The sequence below is a fragment of the Muntiacus reevesi genome, chromosome 11 (genome assembly GCF_963930625.1).
Source record: "Muntiacus reevesi chromosome 11, mMunRee1.1, whole genome shotgun sequence".
Classification (NCBI taxonomy): domain Eukaryota; kingdom Metazoa; phylum Chordata; class Mammalia; order Artiodactyla; family Cervidae; genus Muntiacus; species Muntiacus reevesi.
Genome location: NC_089259.1, coordinates 48,868,377 through 48,886,896, shown reverse-complemented (window position 1 = coordinate 48,886,896; position 18,520 = coordinate 48,868,377). Strand labels below are relative to the sequence as shown.

Sequence of the window (18,520 nt, the reverse complement as noted above, 5' to 3'; positions counted from 1 at the left end):
TGGGTTTTTCCATAAAATGTTACAGTAAAACGCAAACTTTTGGCCAACCCAGTACATCTCTATCTAAATAGGTTGCTTACTGCTACTTTACATATACCATATTCCGGATATCTATTGCTGTGTAACAAATACCACCAAACCTTAGTGGCTTAAACAATAATCTGTTACCACTCCTACATCTGAAGGTTGACTGAGCTTAGCTGGATTTGCTTAAGATCACTCACGCTGTTCAGTCAGAGTGGCTGGGGCTGCGAACCTCTGAAGGTTTCGCTGGGCTGGGTAGCACCACAATGGTGTTGTTACTCCCAAGTCTGGTGCCTGAGCTGAGATTGGCTGGAACAGTTGAGGGCTGGCTATGCAGCAGTCTTTGGCTTCCTCAGAACCCATAGACTTCAGGTGCTCCAGTTGTTCATATGAGAGCTAGTGTTGTTCAGAGCAAGGATTCCAAGAAAACCAGGCTTCCCTCTTATGATTTAGCCAAGAAGTTCCTCAGCATCACTTCTGCTACATTCTGTTGATCAACAGTGAGACCCGATTCAAGGTGAGGAATAAAAGGGCATGAGTATTGAGATGCATGGGTACTCGGACACCATCTTTGGAGACTTGCTATATATTATATATACACAAAGTTTATCATGTAAACAAATTGAAATGTCTACTTACAAAACCCCATGGAGAGTAAGGGAAATTGATTATATTTGAGCTGCTGGTGTTTTGAGAATTTACTCTTTTCTTCCATTACGAATAGGTTTGCCCTGAGACAACTTTAGAAAGATCATTGCCCGTCAGATGCTAAAATTAGTGTCTTCACATCTAACACAGTATTACTTTCAAAATCAATAAAAAGTTAATGGTATTAAAAACTTTTATTCTAACACATAAAAAAGAGATTTTTGTTTTTAAGAGAAATAAAAGTATCTCAAAAACTGTATACTTCTACTTTGTACCGAACTTGAAATATTTAGCAAAAATTAGCATCCTGATCGGAGAAGGCAATGGCACCCCACTCCAGTACTCTTGCCTGGAAAATCCCATGGACGGAGGAGCCTGGGAGGCTGCAGTCCATGGGGTCACGAAGAGTCAGACATGACTGAGCGACTTCACTTTCACTTTTCACTTTTATGCATTGGAGAAGGAAATGGCAACCCACTCCAGTGTTCTTGCTTGGAGAATCCCAGGAATGGGGTCACACAGAGTCGGACATGACTGAAGTGATTTAGCAGTAGCAGTAGCAGCGTCCTGTGACAGAATTTCGTACTGTTGGTGTAGAATATTTGTTATCTTTATTATTATTAGCTTAATATAAACCTTTGGGTCTGTCTATAATGTCCATTCTCTCCAAGGGTTACACTGAAGCCATAATGATTAGGTCTGTGTTCTAGCATTTGGCACCAATTTATACAAAAACATCTCTGAGTCACTTTGACAAATATAGATTGTTATTCTGACTTTAGTGAATTAAAGCCTTATCAACTCCACAAGACTTTAAAGGAATGCTATTTTTCCATCTGATTCACATGTTATTGCTCTTACATGCCTTAATTCTTTGCTTAAGATTTAATTGTTCATAGGTTTATTTTGTCAGCTGCCTCAAATAATCCCAGATCCCCTGTCTTTGCAGGCAGTTTTGGGGTGGCCCAGAACTGCACTGTCAACAGTTCTGTGAAGGACACTTCACGCCTTCCACTGTGCTAAGAAGCCCACAAGCTGGTGCTGCATTGCACTGCGCTGGCAGCTGAAACCTTCCTGCTTGTGAAGTCACAGTGGTCAGGATAATATTGGGGATGGAGAGGAAGAAAAGGATGAAAAGCTTCCTGTCGGGTAAGCACTTTCCTATTTCCCTTCCTCTGGATGAGTATAAATGTAGCTGCTTTTCTGATAGCTTAATGAATTATCTTTCCTTACTGGTCTGTGGTATTTGGTGATTGGCATTAATGTGGGGGTGGACATAGCAAGGGACTGCAGTTTAAAGTGATAAGACCAGGTGGCGTTGAATCACGGAGAAGATGTATTCTTACAAAATGCTCCGGCTTAGTCTATAAGAAGAAAATTTCAGGATAGCAACTCTCTTGTATGATGTCATCCAGCTGCATGGCTCCAGTTGCGCTTACTTGAATTGTTTCCTCTTGGTCCTAGTACATAAAGCCTTCCTTTCTCTTACTAACTGGCTAGTTTGTTGAAGCCTCACGTTGGAACGGATTCCTTATGTGAACAGTGCCTGTGAGCTTTTGTTCTGGATATTGCTGTGTTTGAGAGGCCAGTGCGAGCTATAATTTTAACTCTCTTCACATCTATCAGGTGCCTAAGAAACATTTCTCCCACTTGGTTAGATCTCCTCTTCTGATAGGTTTGCTGATGCAGACCCAGCAGAAGCCTGGATGCAAACACAGCTGCTGGGATGTGAGAGGATCCTTCAGGATACAGCCAACAGAATGGCTCAGACGTGCACCTAGGTGGCGTGGCCCCTCGCATGAAAACTGTGATGGAATAGGACAGATGAGGTGGCTGTTTTATTATGTGTTTGAACAGTGATACCTCTCTAGTATCTAGAAGAACTTGTTCAAGGAGAACTATTTTTAGCTCCAAACAGTTGCATCGCACACTTTACTAATTGATTACAGGCACTTTCAATGTGATCTTGACTCAAAAGATGAAATAGCTGTCACTGAATTATCCAGCTATCCTTGGTTTTTTGACAAGCATATGGTCATTTTTTTTTCATTTGTTAAAGTTGGAAGCAGTGTTTTCCTGCCATGTTTTATGAGGATGGGCATCGGACTGGTCCACAGGCTTTATTCTGAACCTCCAGGTTGGCGTCTGGGAACTTGGCACTTGACCCTCTCCCTAACTAATAAAGATGATTCACTTTGCCTAGATTATGCAAACAATGTGATTATGCCAAACACCTGCTTTCCTTCTTGGAGTTTGGAATTGTGGTTGTTATTGGGCAGAGGATACTTTCATGACCTTATCAGAACCTTGGGTGGTAAGTCCCTTCCCAGGGAAGACGTGTGAAACACACTTTACTGCCCTCTTCTCTGCTGGAGAAAGAGGCACATCCACGCAGCTCCTCACTGTAGAGAAGGAACCTTGAAATCCTGTGCAGGGCATTCTCCAGACTCTGCCTGTGTCTTTGTCTCTTGTCGATCTTATCATGTATCCTTTCACGATAGTAAACCTTGGCCATGAACACAGCCTTGTGCAGAGCCCATGAGTTCTTTCAGTGCGCACTTGAATGTACTTCAAGTGAAAATGTTAGTCGCTCAGTCGTGTCCAACTCTGTGAGCCTGTGGACTGTAGCCTGTCAGGCTCCTCTGTCCATAGAGTTCTCCAGGCAAGAATAATGGAGTGGGGTGCCAGTCCCTTTTCCAGGACATCTTTCCTACTCAGGGATCAAACCCGGATCTCCCACATTCCAGGCAGATTCTTTACCATCTGAGTCACCTGGGAAACCCATGTATGATCTTTAGGAAGAAGCACAAGCTGGAATCAAGATTGCCAGGAGAAATATCAATAACCTCAAATATGCAGATGACACCACCCTTATGACAGAGAGTGAAGAGGAGCTAAAGAGCCTCTTGATGAAAATGAAAGAGGAGAGTGAAAAAGTTGGCTTAAAGCTTAAAGATTCAGAAAACTAAGATCGTGACATCTGGTCCCATCATCTCATGGGAAATAGATGGGGAGACAGTGGAAACAGTGGCTGACTTTATTTTTTGGGGCTCCAAAATCACTGCAGATGGTGACTGCAGCCATGAAATTAAAAGATACTTACTCCTTGGAAGGAAAGTTATGACCAACCTAGATAGCATATTAAAAAGCAGAGACATTACTTTGCCAACAAAGGTCCGTCTGGTCAAGGCTATGGTTTTTCCCATGGTCATGTATGGATGTGAGAATTGGACTGTGAAGAAACCTGAGCACCGAAGAATTGATGCTTTTGAACTGTGGTGTTGGAGAAGACTCTTGAGAGTCCCTTGGACTGCAAGGAGATCCAACCAGTCCATCCTGAAGGCAATCAGTCCTGGGTGTTCATTGGATGGACTGATGCTGAAGCTTAAACTCCAATACTTTGGCCACCTCATGCAAAAAGTTGACTCACTGTAAAAGACCCTGATGCTGGGAGGGATTGGGGGCAGGAGGAGAAGGGGATGACAGAGGATGAGATGGCTGGATGGCATCAGTGACTTGATGGACATGAGTTTGAGCAGACTCTGGGAGTTGGTGATGGACAGGGAGGCCTGGCGTGCTGCGATTCATGGGGTCACAAAGAGTCGGACACGACTGAGCGACTGAACTGAACTGAACTGAATATATACCAGCCCTCGAGCTCCCCAGAGCTGGCAAAGCTGTGTCTGGTGACCAAGGTTCCTTGCCTCAAGACCATGGACCTGTGCTGAGGATGCAGACACAGAGAAGGAGCTGAAATATAAACCTCTCCTGTGAGCTGGAGCTTTTTTCCCGGTCTCACGGTGGGTTTTCTCTCTGGCTGTCTGGCCTGTCACACTAACAGTGGGCTGAAGGAGACAAGAGGGAAGAAGCAAGCATTTGCCACGATGCTTAGATGTCAGATCAGAGCTGCCCAAGCCCTGTCTTGGGCTTTCTCAAGATGGAGGAGCTTACAGGGCTGTCCCTGCTCTCCAACCTCATGAAAGGAAGAGACATGGGCTCCCCTTTAACTCTCTCAGTCCATCCAAAGTTTCCACCAGCACTATGGCTATAAAATGCCCTAACTTTTTAAAAGGAATCAGCTAGAAAAGAATGTGGGGAGCCAGTTTCCCTCCTCTGTTTTTTTGGTATGTGGTAAGGTGAGAGTGGATGGTGTACAGGGCTGTCAGTGAAGAGGACCATTAAGCTCTCTCTGTAGACCCATGTTCCCTGATATTTTCTCCTGCCTTCAGCTAACTCAGTGGATATAACAGCCAGTGTCAAGGTCATCTTGAGTGCTATTGTCCCCCTCAGGGGAGATCGCCTTCAACCCCTGCTGTTGGTCTGAAGCAACCTTCAGGGGTGTGAAAAGATAGACTGAGTCATATTAGATTTTTTAAAAGGGTTTAGTGAAGTGAAAGTCACTCAGTCATGTCTGACTCTTTGTGACCCCATGAAATATACAGTCTATAAAATTCCCCAGGCCAGAATATTGGAGGGGGTAGCGTTTCCCTTCTCCAGGGGATCTTCCCAACCCAGGGGTTGAAGCAAGGTCTCCTGCATTGCAGGCGGATTCTTTACCAGCTGAGCCACAAGGGAAACCCAAGAATACTGGAGTGAGTAGCCTATCTCTTCTCCAGCAGATCTTCCTGACTCAGGAATCGAACCGAGGTCTCTTGCATTGTAGACGGATTCTTTACCAACTGAGCTATCAGGGAAGCCCTTAAAAAGGTTTAGTTAAGCAAAGATTGATTTGAATCATATTGCTCCGAATCTAATAGGTAGAAAGGGGCATAAGGAGCTGTGCAAAATGAAAGACTTTTCTAGACAGAAGGGAGTGGAAACAGGGAAGTTACACTGGGTGAAAAAAAAACTCGAATTGGTTATTGCACGGTTACTTTGCTTAGATGATGGCAGAGGTCTGTCAGGCAGATTACCTAACTGATAATCTGGTCAGAGATTCCTGATTCACTGGTTCAAGATTCTATATCTGGAAGAGCAAAAACTGTAATTCAGTTAAGCCTTGATTTGGTGGATATGGACTTAGCGTAAACAACTCCATTTGGGGTTCATTGTCTCGGTTTTTTCTTTTTTTTTTGGTGGTGTTGTTTGTTTTTAATTGGAAGATAATTGCTTTACAACATTGCATTATTTTCTGACATACAATAATGTGAATCAGCAATAAGTATACATGTTTCCCTAGGGCTTCCCACGGGGCCCAGTGATAAAGAATCTGCCTGCAATGTGGGAGATATGGGTTTGATCCCTGAGTCCAGAAGATCCCCCAAAAGAGGAAATGGCAACCCACTCCAGTATTCTTCCCTGGAAAATCCTATGGATGGAGGAGCCTGGCGGGTTACAGTCCGTGAGGTCTCAAACAGTCAGACACAGTTGAGCACACATGCATACATGTGTCCACTCCCTCCTGAACCTCCCTCTAACCCCCCCTGCCGAGGATGTCACAGAGCGCCGGACTGAGCTCCCTGTGTTATGCAGCAATTTCTCACTAGCTCTCTGGTTTACAAATGGTAATATCTATGTTTCAAAGCTACTCTCGCTGTTCGTCTCACCCTCTCCTTCCCTCACTGTGTCCACAAGTCTGTTCTCTATGAGTGCATCTCTATTCCTGCCCTGCAAATAGGTTCATCAGTACCATTACCCTAGAACCCATATATATGCATTAATATATGATATTTATTTTTCTCTTTTCTGACGTTCACTCTGTATAGTAGGCTCTGGGTTCATCCACCTCATTAGAACTGAGTCAAATGTATTCCCTTTCGTGGGTGAATACTATTCTGTTGTTCATATGTTCCACAACTTCTTATCCATTCATCTGTTGGTGAATATCTAGGTTGTTTCTATGTCCTGAAAAGTGAAAGTGAAGGTTGCTCAGTCGAGTCCGACTCTTTGCGACCCCAGGGACTATACAGTCCAGTTCAGAATACTGGAGTGGGTAGCCTTTCTCTTCTCCAGGGGATTTTCCCAACCCAGGGATCGAACCCAGGTCTCCCACATTGCAGGTGGATTCTTTATAAGCTGAGCCACAAGAGAAGTCTCCTAGCTATTGTAAACAGTGCTGCCATGAGCATTGGAGTACATGTGTCTTTTTCAATTATTGTTTCCTTAGAGTGTATGCCCAGTAGTGGGATTGCTGGGTCATATGGTAGTTTTATTCTCAGTTTTTAAAGGAATTTCCATACTGTTCTCCATAGTGACTGTATCAATTTGCATTTCCACCAACATCACAGTTCAAAAGCATCAATTCTTTGGCCCTCAGCTTTCTTTATGGTTCAACTCTCACATCCATACATGACTACCGGAAAAACCGTAGCTTTGACTATATGGACATTTGCTGGTAAAGTAATGTATCTGCTTTTTAATATGCTGTCTAGGTTGGTGATAGCTTTTTTTCCAGGGAGCAAGCATCTTTTAATTTCATGACTGCAGTCACCATCTGCAGTGATTTTGGAGCCCAAGAAAAGAAAGTCTGTTACTGTTTCTATTGTTCCCCATCTATTTGCCATGAGGTGATGGACCAAAGGGCATGATCTTAGTTTTTGAATGCTGAATCCGTGTAATACAGAGCCAGTGATAAGAAAATTCTAAATTTATAAGTACTGTTTTTGTTATATCCTATAAATTTTGATATGTGGCATTTTTGTTACTGGTTAGTTCTAAATGTTTTATAATTTTCTCTATAACTTCTTTTGTGATTTGAGTTATTTAGAGGAATTGTTTATTTCTAAATGTGTCAGGCTTTTCTGATTGTATTTTTACATTGATCTTTTTCAACTTAAAAATGATTTTTAAGAAGTTTAATAACTTTTTTTTATTGGCATGTAGTTGATTTAAAATGTTATATTAGTTTCAGCAAAGTGAATCAGTTTTACATATACATATGTCCACTCTTTTTTTTGCTTCTTTTCCCATATAGACCATTACAGAGTATTGAGTGGAGTTCCCTGGACTGTATAGTAGGTCCTTATTAGTTATCTATTTTATATATGGGTTTCCCCCATGGCTCAGACAGTATAAGAATCTGCCTGCAGTGTAGAAGACACTGGCTCCATCCCTGGGTCAGAAGGTTCCTTGGAGGATGAAATGGGAACCCACTCCAGTATTCTTGCCTGGGAAATCCCATGGACGGAGGAGCCTGGTGGACCACAGTCCATGGGGTCACAAAGAGTTGAATACATAGTACGTATGTGTCAATACCAATCTCCTGTTTTATTATGTTGATTTTTAACTTGATTGCATTGTGATTAGAGAAAATGATCTGGATTATCCAGTGCTTTCAAAAGCTGAGACTTGCTTTATGCCCAAGTATGTGTCCATTTTTATAAATGCTCTGCGAGGTTTTTATAAGATTGTGAACTCTAGTTGTTGAGGGCACAACCCTGTATATGTCCACTAGATAAAATGTGTTGAGTGTGTTTAAATCTTTCATAGTCTGTTATATTTTTGGTTTCTTTGAAATATAAACTACTATGGGAGAAATGTTAAAATTCTTCAAAAAGATAAATGTTGGGTTTATCTATTTCTCTTTGCAGTTTAGTAGTATTTAGATACAGAAGTTTAGAATTATTTTAGTTCTCTAATGACTTCAATTTATCATTATTATCTTTTTTCTACTAAAGCTTTTTTTGCTTGAATTCTTTTTTAATATTAAGTTTTTTTACTCTAGCTTTCTTTTGTTAATATTCTATCTACATTTCCCTCATCTTTTTTACTTTCAGCTTTTCTTTATCTTTATGTGTCTTGAATAAAGTACATAACTGGATTTTTAAAATACCTTCTAGTAATACCAAAAGTAAGAACAAAAATTATTTTTAAAAATGGCAAAAAAAATACTTGATCAAAATTTTAAAGTTCTGCTCTTCAAAAACACCATTAAAAATACAATAAGACAGGCAACAGATTGGTAGATAATATTTGTAAAATGTGTATTTATTAAAGAATTATGGTCAGAACAGAAAATGAAACCTTAAAACTCAATAAGAAGACAACCTAATTAAAATAATAGGCAAAAATGGGCAAGAATTTTAGTCATCAGGAAAATGCAAATTAAAACCACAATGAGATACAATTGTATACTCACTAGACTGGCTAAAATGAGAATGATAATTCCAAAGTTTGGTGAAAATAAGGAGAAAACTGAAACCATCATACGTTGCTGGCGGAAATGTAATGTGATAAAGCTACTTTGGAAAACAGTTTTTAATACAGATAAATATGTACTTACCAAATGATCCAGCACTCCTGCTAGTAGGAATCCACCCGAGTAATGGAAAGATATGTCCCCAGAAAGACGTGTTTATGAATGTTCATAGAAGCATTTTTCATAACAGCCCCAAAGTGGAAGCTATCTACTTCCTCTTTAACCAATGAATGGGTAAACAAATGTGGTGTATCCATATGATGGGGTGCTACTCAGCAATGAAAAGGAATAAAGTACTTATACATATGTGGAATAAAACTCTTACGCTAAGTGAAAGAGCCAGACACATAAGACTGTATATTGTATGGTTCCATTTATATGAAATGTTGGAAAAAGACAAAACTGTAGAGATAGAAAGCAGATCATCGGCTGCTGAGGACTGGAGAGGACTGGAGATGGGAGTGAGAAATGACTGCAAGCAGGCCTAAGGGGTGTTTGGAGGTGGTGGTTTTCCAAAAATGGATTGCAGTGATATTTGCACGACTCTATGCATTTATTGAAACTAATAAAATGTAAAACGGATGAATTGTGACATGTAAAGTAGTATACTTGTATATTTGTAGTATATTTGTAGGCATATTTAGGTTTTTTCCTGTCATTTTATGTTGTGCTTTCTGCTTGTTGTCTTTTCTGTATTTCTTTTCCCCTTCCTTTTTTACTTTACTTTGGATTATTTTTACCTAGCTCCTTATTTCTTCTTCTATTAACCTGGAAGTGATACATTCTACTGTTGTTTTTTAATATAGTCACCCTAGAAATGTCAACATACACACTTGCAAGTCAAAGTCTAGAGTTAATAGCTTGCCCTTTTCTTGGACAATGCAAGGAATTTAGAATACATGAACTCCAATAACTCCCTGCTTATGTATATATAATACTAATGTGGCAATTTTAACCCCACAAGACATTTAATTGTTTTATACAGTTTAATATTATTTGACTGTCCACATATATGCTATGTTTTGGCTGTCATACTTTACTATATCTCAGATTCTACATCTGTGATATTAGTCTCAAAATTTTTTTTTACAATGAAAGATGATAGATTGTATTAAGAATACTGCTTCTAGAGTCAAACTGCTCTATTTTTTATACTTTTTAAAAAATAAAGCATAACTAGAGGGATACCCCAAACCATGCCCAGTGTCACATCTAGTCAATGGCAGAGGCAGGATTTGAAACAATGAAGCCCTTATTTTAAACCCAATAGCATCCCCTCCATTGTGAAGGGCTTCTTATAACTCATAGTCTAAGAAGTCTGTTGGTGGCACAACAGACCAGAGCCATCTTCACTGTCAGCAAGTTTTATGTAGAAGTTCAAATCCCTCTCATGCCTCGAGGTTCATAAAGGTTCATAAATAACTCCTCTGAAAAGTTTAAGCTTAAGCACAGGTGACTTGAATTTCAGCCTTATGAATACTTTTAAAATAAATTTCCCTGTGTTTCTTGCACCTTCATTAGCTTGCCAAAATAGGTTACTGGAACCATCTTGCAAAATTTACAGGGCAAGACTGCTTCCATGTATATCCAGTTCTGTGTCTGGGCTCTGAAACGCTGAAGCTCTGAAGCATGCTGCACTTATCCCCAGGCAGACCAAGGACAGACCCTTGTGCAAAAAGCAGAGAATTGAATTTCCCCTGATACAAAGTCACTTGGATGTTGTCAAGCCATAAGAGAGATTGTATGATGGAACTGTTAAATGCTAGATAGACTTTGAAGCTATCTTTGGTGGAGAGGGTTCTTTCAGAAGTGTGGTTAGCACAGAGCAATCTTCCAGGTCTTCTAGGTTTCCTACAGTCTCTATAAGCCTTTCTACAGCGTGGCAGGACAGCGTCCTGCAGGAATTGGCTCTGAACTTTTCCTGTAGGTCCTTCTGGCTCAGAGGCTTCCTCCAGTGACCGTAGAAGGTATCTGAACGCTCTGTGAAGATGGCTCCATCCTTGAGGGCCACACTCATCTCACAGTACAGTGAGTTGAAGTTTGGTAGGTTGTCTCGAGGGTGCTCCAGCTCCACCTTACCAAGCAGCTGTCTCACCTGTGGCCTGTTGATCTGGTGTTTGTGGAAGGCTGGGACAGTGATGGCAGCGTCGAGCAGCATGGCACAGGCCACATACTGGAAGGAGTGGCGGGCTTCGTGCTCGGAGCTGGGGAAGGGCCTGTTCACATACTGGACGTCTGGGATTCGCAGCACAATTCTCTCAATGCGGTCAATGGGCAGCGGGGCTTCGTCTGATACAAGGTGCCTTCTCAGAGACACAGCTGTGTCTGCCACCCAGTGGGTGGCCAAATGGGCAGGGAAACGCTTGAAGGCCACATCCTGCTTGTCCAGAAGCCAAGTGTGTGAATCTAGGTCTGGAAGGACTTTAGGAGAATAGTTGGCATAGAAGGCCCCAAACCCTGTCTCCAAATCCAAAGCCCGTTTGTTTCCCTGGAGACCCAGCATTGCCAGGAAAGCAGCTTCTAGCCCATGCCTGGCAGCATTGCCCGCGTGAAGTGGCTTGGTCTGAGTGGCAGCGTTAGCCATGGGTGCCCCGGCGTAAGAAACAGCAATAGCCAGGGCCTCTTGGCACTCTGTCACGCTGAGCCCCAAAAACTTAGATGCGGCAGCAGCACTCCCCAAGGTTCCCACCACCGAGGGAGGATGAAACCTAAAAGGCAAAAGAACACAGAGGTGGAGACTTACAAACTTCAGCTGCCAGGGGGCGGTATAGTACAGTGGTCAGGAGTTTAGCTAATGGAGCCCTAATGCCTACATTCAAATCTCAGCTCTTCCTCTTATTAGCTATGTGATCTTGGAAAAGTTATTCAACTTCTCTGTACCTGTTTTCTCTTAAAGTGATCATCATCATCATCATCATAATAGTAACTCCCCTGTGAGTTTTGAATAAACTCATATAATTACAACAGGGCCTGATGTAAATAATAGTAAATTATTTATAAATGGTCCTGTTACAGTTGGGCTTCCCTGGTGGCTCAGCTTTTGTAAAGAAACCACCTGCAATGTGGGAGATCCCCTGGAGAAGGGAAACGCTACCCACTCCAGTATTCTGGTCTGGAGAATTCCACGGACTGTATAGTCCATGGGGTTTCAAAGAGTCGGACACGACTGAGTGACTTTCACTTCACTTTCACTGTTACAGTTATTGCCAAAAAGGCAGAAGTTGTTGATTGCTAAAAGCCTCTGTAAGTAACTGTAAAAACTCAATAGACGCTGTGAATGCTTACTCAATCTCCTTATTTATTCCTCTCTTGGAAGGCTGGAACAAATATCACAATAAATATTAGATTGAACCATATGATACAGTCAGCATTTGAACATTTTTTGATCTGTGGGTTGAGTAGTCAGGTTTAGGGTATTCTGTATGTTCTTATTCATCTGAAGGACCCTAGAAATACCAAAGTAGATTCTGCTTTGAGGTGAGCTGAGGGCTATCAGGAGTACCCATGGAGGCCAGCATGTCATGATCACCTTGGGGTGAGGAGATCCAGATCTGTTTATGGTCCTGCTTGCTTGATTGGCTTGCTAAATCCAGTGGAGACTTTTCACTAGCACTTCTGAGATCACACTTTTCTATATGGAATAAGCAGTTTGATATCTGGTTGAGTGGTCTTACCTGCCAGCACTAATGACAACAGCTTCCACTGAGCCAACCTCTATATCAGTAAGCTCCACAGAGATAACGACTAACAGACGAAGGGGAATGTGGCTGTCTCAGGATGGGGCACATTTTCTGCATACCTCTTTGGTATGTCATAGGCTTCTTTGGAGAAACGCAGTAATCTGCCTTGAACTTCAATACCAACATTGAAAGCCAGCAGCAGGTCAAGGCCAGAATACTTTGGACTTGGTGGCAGGGCTTCTGATAGAGCCATGAGGACAGGAAGGACAGGTCCAGAAGGGTGGGTGGCAGGATACCACGTGTCATCAAAATCCATTGAGTGGATCTGTGTGAATAGAAACACAAATGACAACCAGAACCTAAATGTGTCTCCCTTCATATGATGGCCCTTGGACCAGTCAGGGTTTATTTCAGTAATAACCTTGTTTGATATGACATTTTTAGATCTGATCCTCTGAATATTAAACCTATGAACTCTCTATGATTCTTAATCACATGGTTGGGCACTAGATATGCTGTCCTCTGGCCAGATCAAGTGGGACCTTCCAGAGCAGCTAGTGAACTGCAAGGAGCTTGGGTCTTACTCAGGGGCCACCACTGGAAAGATCCATACCTTCCTTATAAACAAAGTTGTAGAATTAGGTAGCTTCTCCTCCCTCCCTCTTTGACCTTTCAGCAAGTCACATGAAGAGTTTACTGTCATTTATTCCATATCAGGCCATATTTTCTGAGCCCTTTTTATTATGAAATAATTTCAAATTTATAAAGAAGTTGCAAGAACTCTTGAACCCAGATTAACTATTAAGCTATATTTTTAGATCATTATTTTCTGCTATAAGGTTTTATTCCTTCTCATCCCAGTCATTTGCTTTTTCCTTACATGAAATAGTAATAACCAGAAGTTCAATTTAAAATAGATTTTTGTCTCGTTGTGGCTGGTGCCTTCCCCACGGCTTACTGGATGTTTACTTGTGGATGCACCGTCAGATTTGACTTTCGATATTCTGAACTACCGTTGCCATAAACCATAAAAATATCTCAGAATTCCCAACAGGTTCATGTCCAAATTATATCTCGTAGACTGCTCCTGACACACAGAAAAGGCATATAGATTGTCTCTCAGATGAGAAGTCCTGATTTTTGGTTCAGAAAAAAATAGACACCAGATGGTCATTGTTTCTATCTTGATAAATATCTGCTGATTGAATGAAAGGCTGGTTGCTGAATAGAAACTGATACTGGCCACAACAGAAGGGATTAAGAAGGAATTGAGTCTGGATATTTAATTTAGAGTTGAGATAATTTAGGAGCATTTTTTTCAAAATATTTCCATCTTATTTCCTCTCCTTCACAATTTCAAAAACATTAATTCACTGTAAAAACATGCAACTGAAATTACAACATAGGAGAGACGGCAGGCCACTTCACCTCTCTGAACTTCAAGGAACTCAGTAGGATATGAAAACTGGGAAATTTCTGAGATATCTTCTGGCTCTGAAATTATTCTGATTGTTGAACAGTAGGAAAATCATGGAAATCTCCTTACAGCCACACCGTTAACGAAAGCAGCATAGGTTGGTGGGAGCCTGAGTTCTGGCTGGCCCCAAATGGTGCTGGATACATTGGAACTGTAGATCTGGAATGAAAGAATACCAATCAGTGATACAGGTATGAACCTACATGCCAAGTCACCATTTCAATAGTTGTTCTTCATTTTTGGAGACACTACTTTATTACTCCTTATTGAGGCCTCTGTGCTAGAGTGAAGCCCTAGTCATTGGATTTCTCACTTCCTTGTAGAACAAAAATGCAACTTTCTCCATGGAAGGGAGAGGAGATGCTGTCACTCAATCCCAGACTGTGATCGCTAAGTGCACCAAGGTATGAAGTCTGAATTTACTCTTATTTACTCCTTGAAGATAAACACTAGGAAAAGGTGAACTGGTCATTTCTATCAAGCGTATTCTTTGGTGGGTGGGTGCACATCTCCCATGTAAACACCTGCAGGCTAGTCCAGTCTTTTCTCCAGAAAATCTTCAAGTCTTTGCAAGAACAAATGGCTCAGGGCAGGTGCTATGGCCACCAAGACTCTCAGGTAAAACTGTGCTTTCAGTTATAATAGTAATCAACTTGAGATATTGCTAGCCTTAAGATTAAGACTGGTCTTAAGACAATGATTTAGTAAATGATGTGGATGTATACAAAGACTCAGGTAATATAAAGCATAGATGTACGCATGTGAGAGTTGAACCATAAAGAAGGCTGAACACTGAAGAACTGATGCCTTCAAATTCTCATGCTGGAGAAGACACTTGAGAGTCCCTTGGACAGCAAGGAGATCAAACCAGTCAATGCTAAAGGAAATCAAGCCTGAATGTTCATTGGAAGGACTAATGCTGAAACTGAAGCTCCAGTACTTTGGCCACCTGATGCGAAGGGCCAATTTATTGGTAAAGACCTAGATGCTGGGAAAGATAGAGGGCAGGGGGAGAAGGGGACAACAGAGGATGAGATGGTGGGATGGCATCATTGACTCAATGGACTTGAGTTTGAACAAACTCTGGCAGTGAAGCACAAGGAAGCCTGGAGTGCTGCAGTCCATGGGGTCGCAAAGAGTTGGACACTACTGAGTGACTGAACAACAATAACAACAAATACAGCATAGAGAAGCATAAAACTGTAAACCACAATGCTATATTCAGCAGGTGCTCTCTCTAAAATGAAGAGTAGAGCAGTAGAACACAAATGCATGTCCCTGGATACATCTTACAGACAGGTGTGTGTCCACTCCTGGTTTCAGTTCTAAAGTAGACATGGAGTTTCTTACTTTACTGTATCTGCTGACTTTGTGAAACACTTCTGTGCTGGTTCCCAGGAGCCCCACTCCCAAAGCATCCAGAACCATCCTCTTGCTCCTTTGAATGACACGATCCGTCAGGTGTCCCACCTTCAAGCCGTGGATCACTTTGGCAAAGCTTTCTGTGACAGACTTTAAAGGCAAGAGTGTTAGAGCAGGGCTATGATTACTCTGTATTCACACACTTCCTTTCTACATGAGAACTCAAGGTACTTCTGCATAAAGAGTGTGCTCCACTACAGGAAACCCAGTTGGTCAAATTAAGTTCAGATCCTACAAAGTGACGTGTAGTGAACGTATGTATGAGGCAGAGGGATGTGGAAATGTACGATGGCCAGTTTCTGTCCTCAGTCGAGTTGAGGACACAGAGGAGCAAGCAGATAATGGCCACAGAGTGTGGTGGGCTTTGGTGGAGACAGGAAGAGACTAAGAAGCGGAGGAGAGGAGGGATGTCTGGCCCATCAAGTGAACATGCCTGGGCGAGGAGTAGGTCCCGGGGACTTCCCTGATGGTCCAATGGTTAAGACTTCACCTTCTAATACAGGGGGTGTGGGTTCAATTCTTGGTCGGGGGCTAAGATCCCACATACCTTGGGGCCAGAAAACCAAAACATGAAACAGAAGCAATATTGTAACAAAATCAAAAAAGGCTTTAAAAATGGTCCACATAAAAAATAAAAAAACGTAAAGAAAGAAAGAAAAAGTAGGGCCCCAGCAGACCCCTGACAAGTCCTGAACACCACCCCATGTGCCAAAGAATAAATGATCTCTTGGTGGCCCCTGAGGAAGGGAACACTAGGAAACAAATGTGCAACTGCTTAGCCGTCTTTCACCTTGTGCCATCTATTTCTAAAATATCTTTTTGGTCTTGATTTTCCTCCTGGCATTTACATCTGCTCTTAGTAAAGATACTATGACTAATGCATAAATTATGGTAAAATAAAGAACACAGGTTCAGTCCCTGGATGGGGAAGATCCCCTGGAGGAGGGCATGGCAACCCCACTCCAGTATTCTTGCCTGAAAAGTCCCATGGACAGAGGAGACTGGTGGGCTACAGTCCATAGGGTTGCAAAAAGTCAGACATGACTGAAGTGATTTAGCACACACTCATGCACTTATTTAATAAATATTTCACGAGTTCTTGCTATGTGTATGCCCTGTGCTAAGGACTCTAAAATACCAAACCAAGATGTTATGGTTCCTGCCACAAAAATAATAATCTTTTCCAGGGGACTAAGGACAGTAGACAGATAATTAGCAAAGCAGTATGGCAACGTTGTAATGGATACTTCTTAAACTAGAAGGTTAAAATTCCAAGAACTTATACTGATTCATTTTCTTCCTATTTTTTAATCAGAGAATTACATCTATTCTTGGTAAAACATTAATGAAAAACAAGATGCTATGAGAAATATTGAAATGACATTTTTAAGTTAGAAGCAAGTAACTCTTCAAAGGAGAGGAACTGAAAAAGCTGAGAAGAAAAGGAAAGTTAGAAAAACCAGTTTAAATAAGCCCCATTAAAGGAAACAATACCTTGAGCATCATGTTGTTCTAAAGAGGAGGGTTGTCTCTGGAGGGAACTGGGGAGAAATTTGGTTGCTGGTGACTGTCTTTATACCTCTCTCTTCTCTCAGACCCATTCTCTTTCATTTTGTTCTAACTTGAAAATTTCCACTATTTCAACACCTCCCAGCTTATTTTACTTCAACTTCCTCTGTAATGAGTTGTTTAACTTGCCAGTAAACTAACTAAATAAACCTAGAAAGTACAGTAGTAATGATCAAATGAGTCCTCACAGATATCAGAAAAGTACATTGATGGCAAAACTAGGCATCTTGTGCCTAGATGCTATCCGTCACAATCAGAAAAACAGTCACAGTCTTTTATATAGGCATTCTAAAATTTGTCCTGGGGAGGTAGACATGGGTTTATGGAAAAGATCAGCAAAAAAATAAAAGTCATAAACTAACTTACAATATTGTAATGAAAATTGAAAAAAATTAAGTGTCCCCCAAGTGTGACTTAATTTGAAGAGAAAAAATTAAAATTTTATATAATCTCTCTCTCCTTCTGCCTCTGTAACTCAGCTTGCCCCTTGCAAAATCTAGATCATGTAGGTCACGTAGTCTCAGAAAGTGGGGGCTTGCAATTCTAGGAACTGGAGTTTATCTCACTCACTCTTGTCCTGCTCTTTGCAATCGCCCAGCCCCTGCAAACCTGCTTAATCATGCCTGTTTGTGTAAAGTCAGGCATCCCTCTCCCCATCTTGACCACTGTTCCCACGTGCGTGAAACCCCTTAGTTTAAACCAGCCTATTAACAGCTAGTGTTGCCCACTACAGTCTGTTTATCAGTTCAGTTCAGTTGCTCAGTTGTGTCCGACTCTTTGCTACCTCTTGAACTGCAGTACACCAGGCCTCCCTGTCCATCACCAACTCCCAAGAGTTTACCCAAACTCATGTCCATCGAGTCAGTGATGACATCCAGCCATCTCATCCTCTGTTATCCCCTTCTCCTCCTGCCCCCAATCCCTCCCAGCATCATGGTCTTTTCCAGTGAGTCAACTCTTCACATGAGGTGGCCAAAGTATTGGAGTTCCAGCTTCAGCATCAGTCCTTCCAGTGAACACCCAGGACTGATCTCCTTTAGGATGGACTGGTTGGATCTGCTTGCAGTCCAAGGGACTCTCAAGAGTCTTTTCCAACACCACAGGTCAAAAGCATCAATTCTTCAACTCTCAGCTTTCTTCACAGTCCAACTCTCACATCCATACATGACCACTGAAAAACCATAGCCTTGACTAGATGGACCTTTGTTGGCAAAGTAATGTCTCTGCTTTTTAATATGCTGTCTAGGTTGCTCATAACTTTCCTTCCAAGGAGTAAGTGTCTTTTAATTTCATGGCTGCAATCACCATCTGCAGTGATTTCGGAGCCCCCCAAAATAAAGTCAGCCACTGTTTCCACTGTTTCCCCATCTATTTTCCATGAAGTGATGGGACCAGATGTCATGATCTTCGTTTTCTGGATGTTGAGCTTTAAACCAGCTTTTTCACTCTCCTCTTTCACTTTCATCAAAGAAGCTTTTTAGTTCCTCTTCACTCTCTACCATAAGGGTGGTGTCATCTACATATCTGAGGTTATTGATATTTCTCCTGGCAATCTTGATTCCA

At 41.7% G+C, this 18,520-nt stretch overlaps 1 protein-coding gene across 1 annotated transcript; it reads right to left on the bottom strand.

Moving 5' to 3' along the window:
• Nucleotides 1-9,177: 9,177 nt before the first annotated feature.
• On the bottom strand, nucleotides 9,178-16,987 carry ACOD1 (aconitate decarboxylase 1). Its single transcript, XM_065902124.1, has 5 exons — nucleotides 16,883-16,987; nucleotides 15,317-15,478; nucleotides 14,036-14,125; nucleotides 12,609-12,814; nucleotides 9,178-11,517 (listed from the first exon to the last, which is right to left on the bottom strand). Exons 1-5 carry the CDS (start codon nucleotides 16,892-16,894, stop codon nucleotides 10,572-10,574), a joined length of 1,416 nt encoding a protein of 471 aa, XP_065758196.1. The 5' UTR covers nucleotides 16,895-16,987; the 3' UTR covers nucleotides 9,178-10,571.
• Between the last annotated feature and the right edge of the window lie 1,533 nt (nucleotides 16,988-18,520).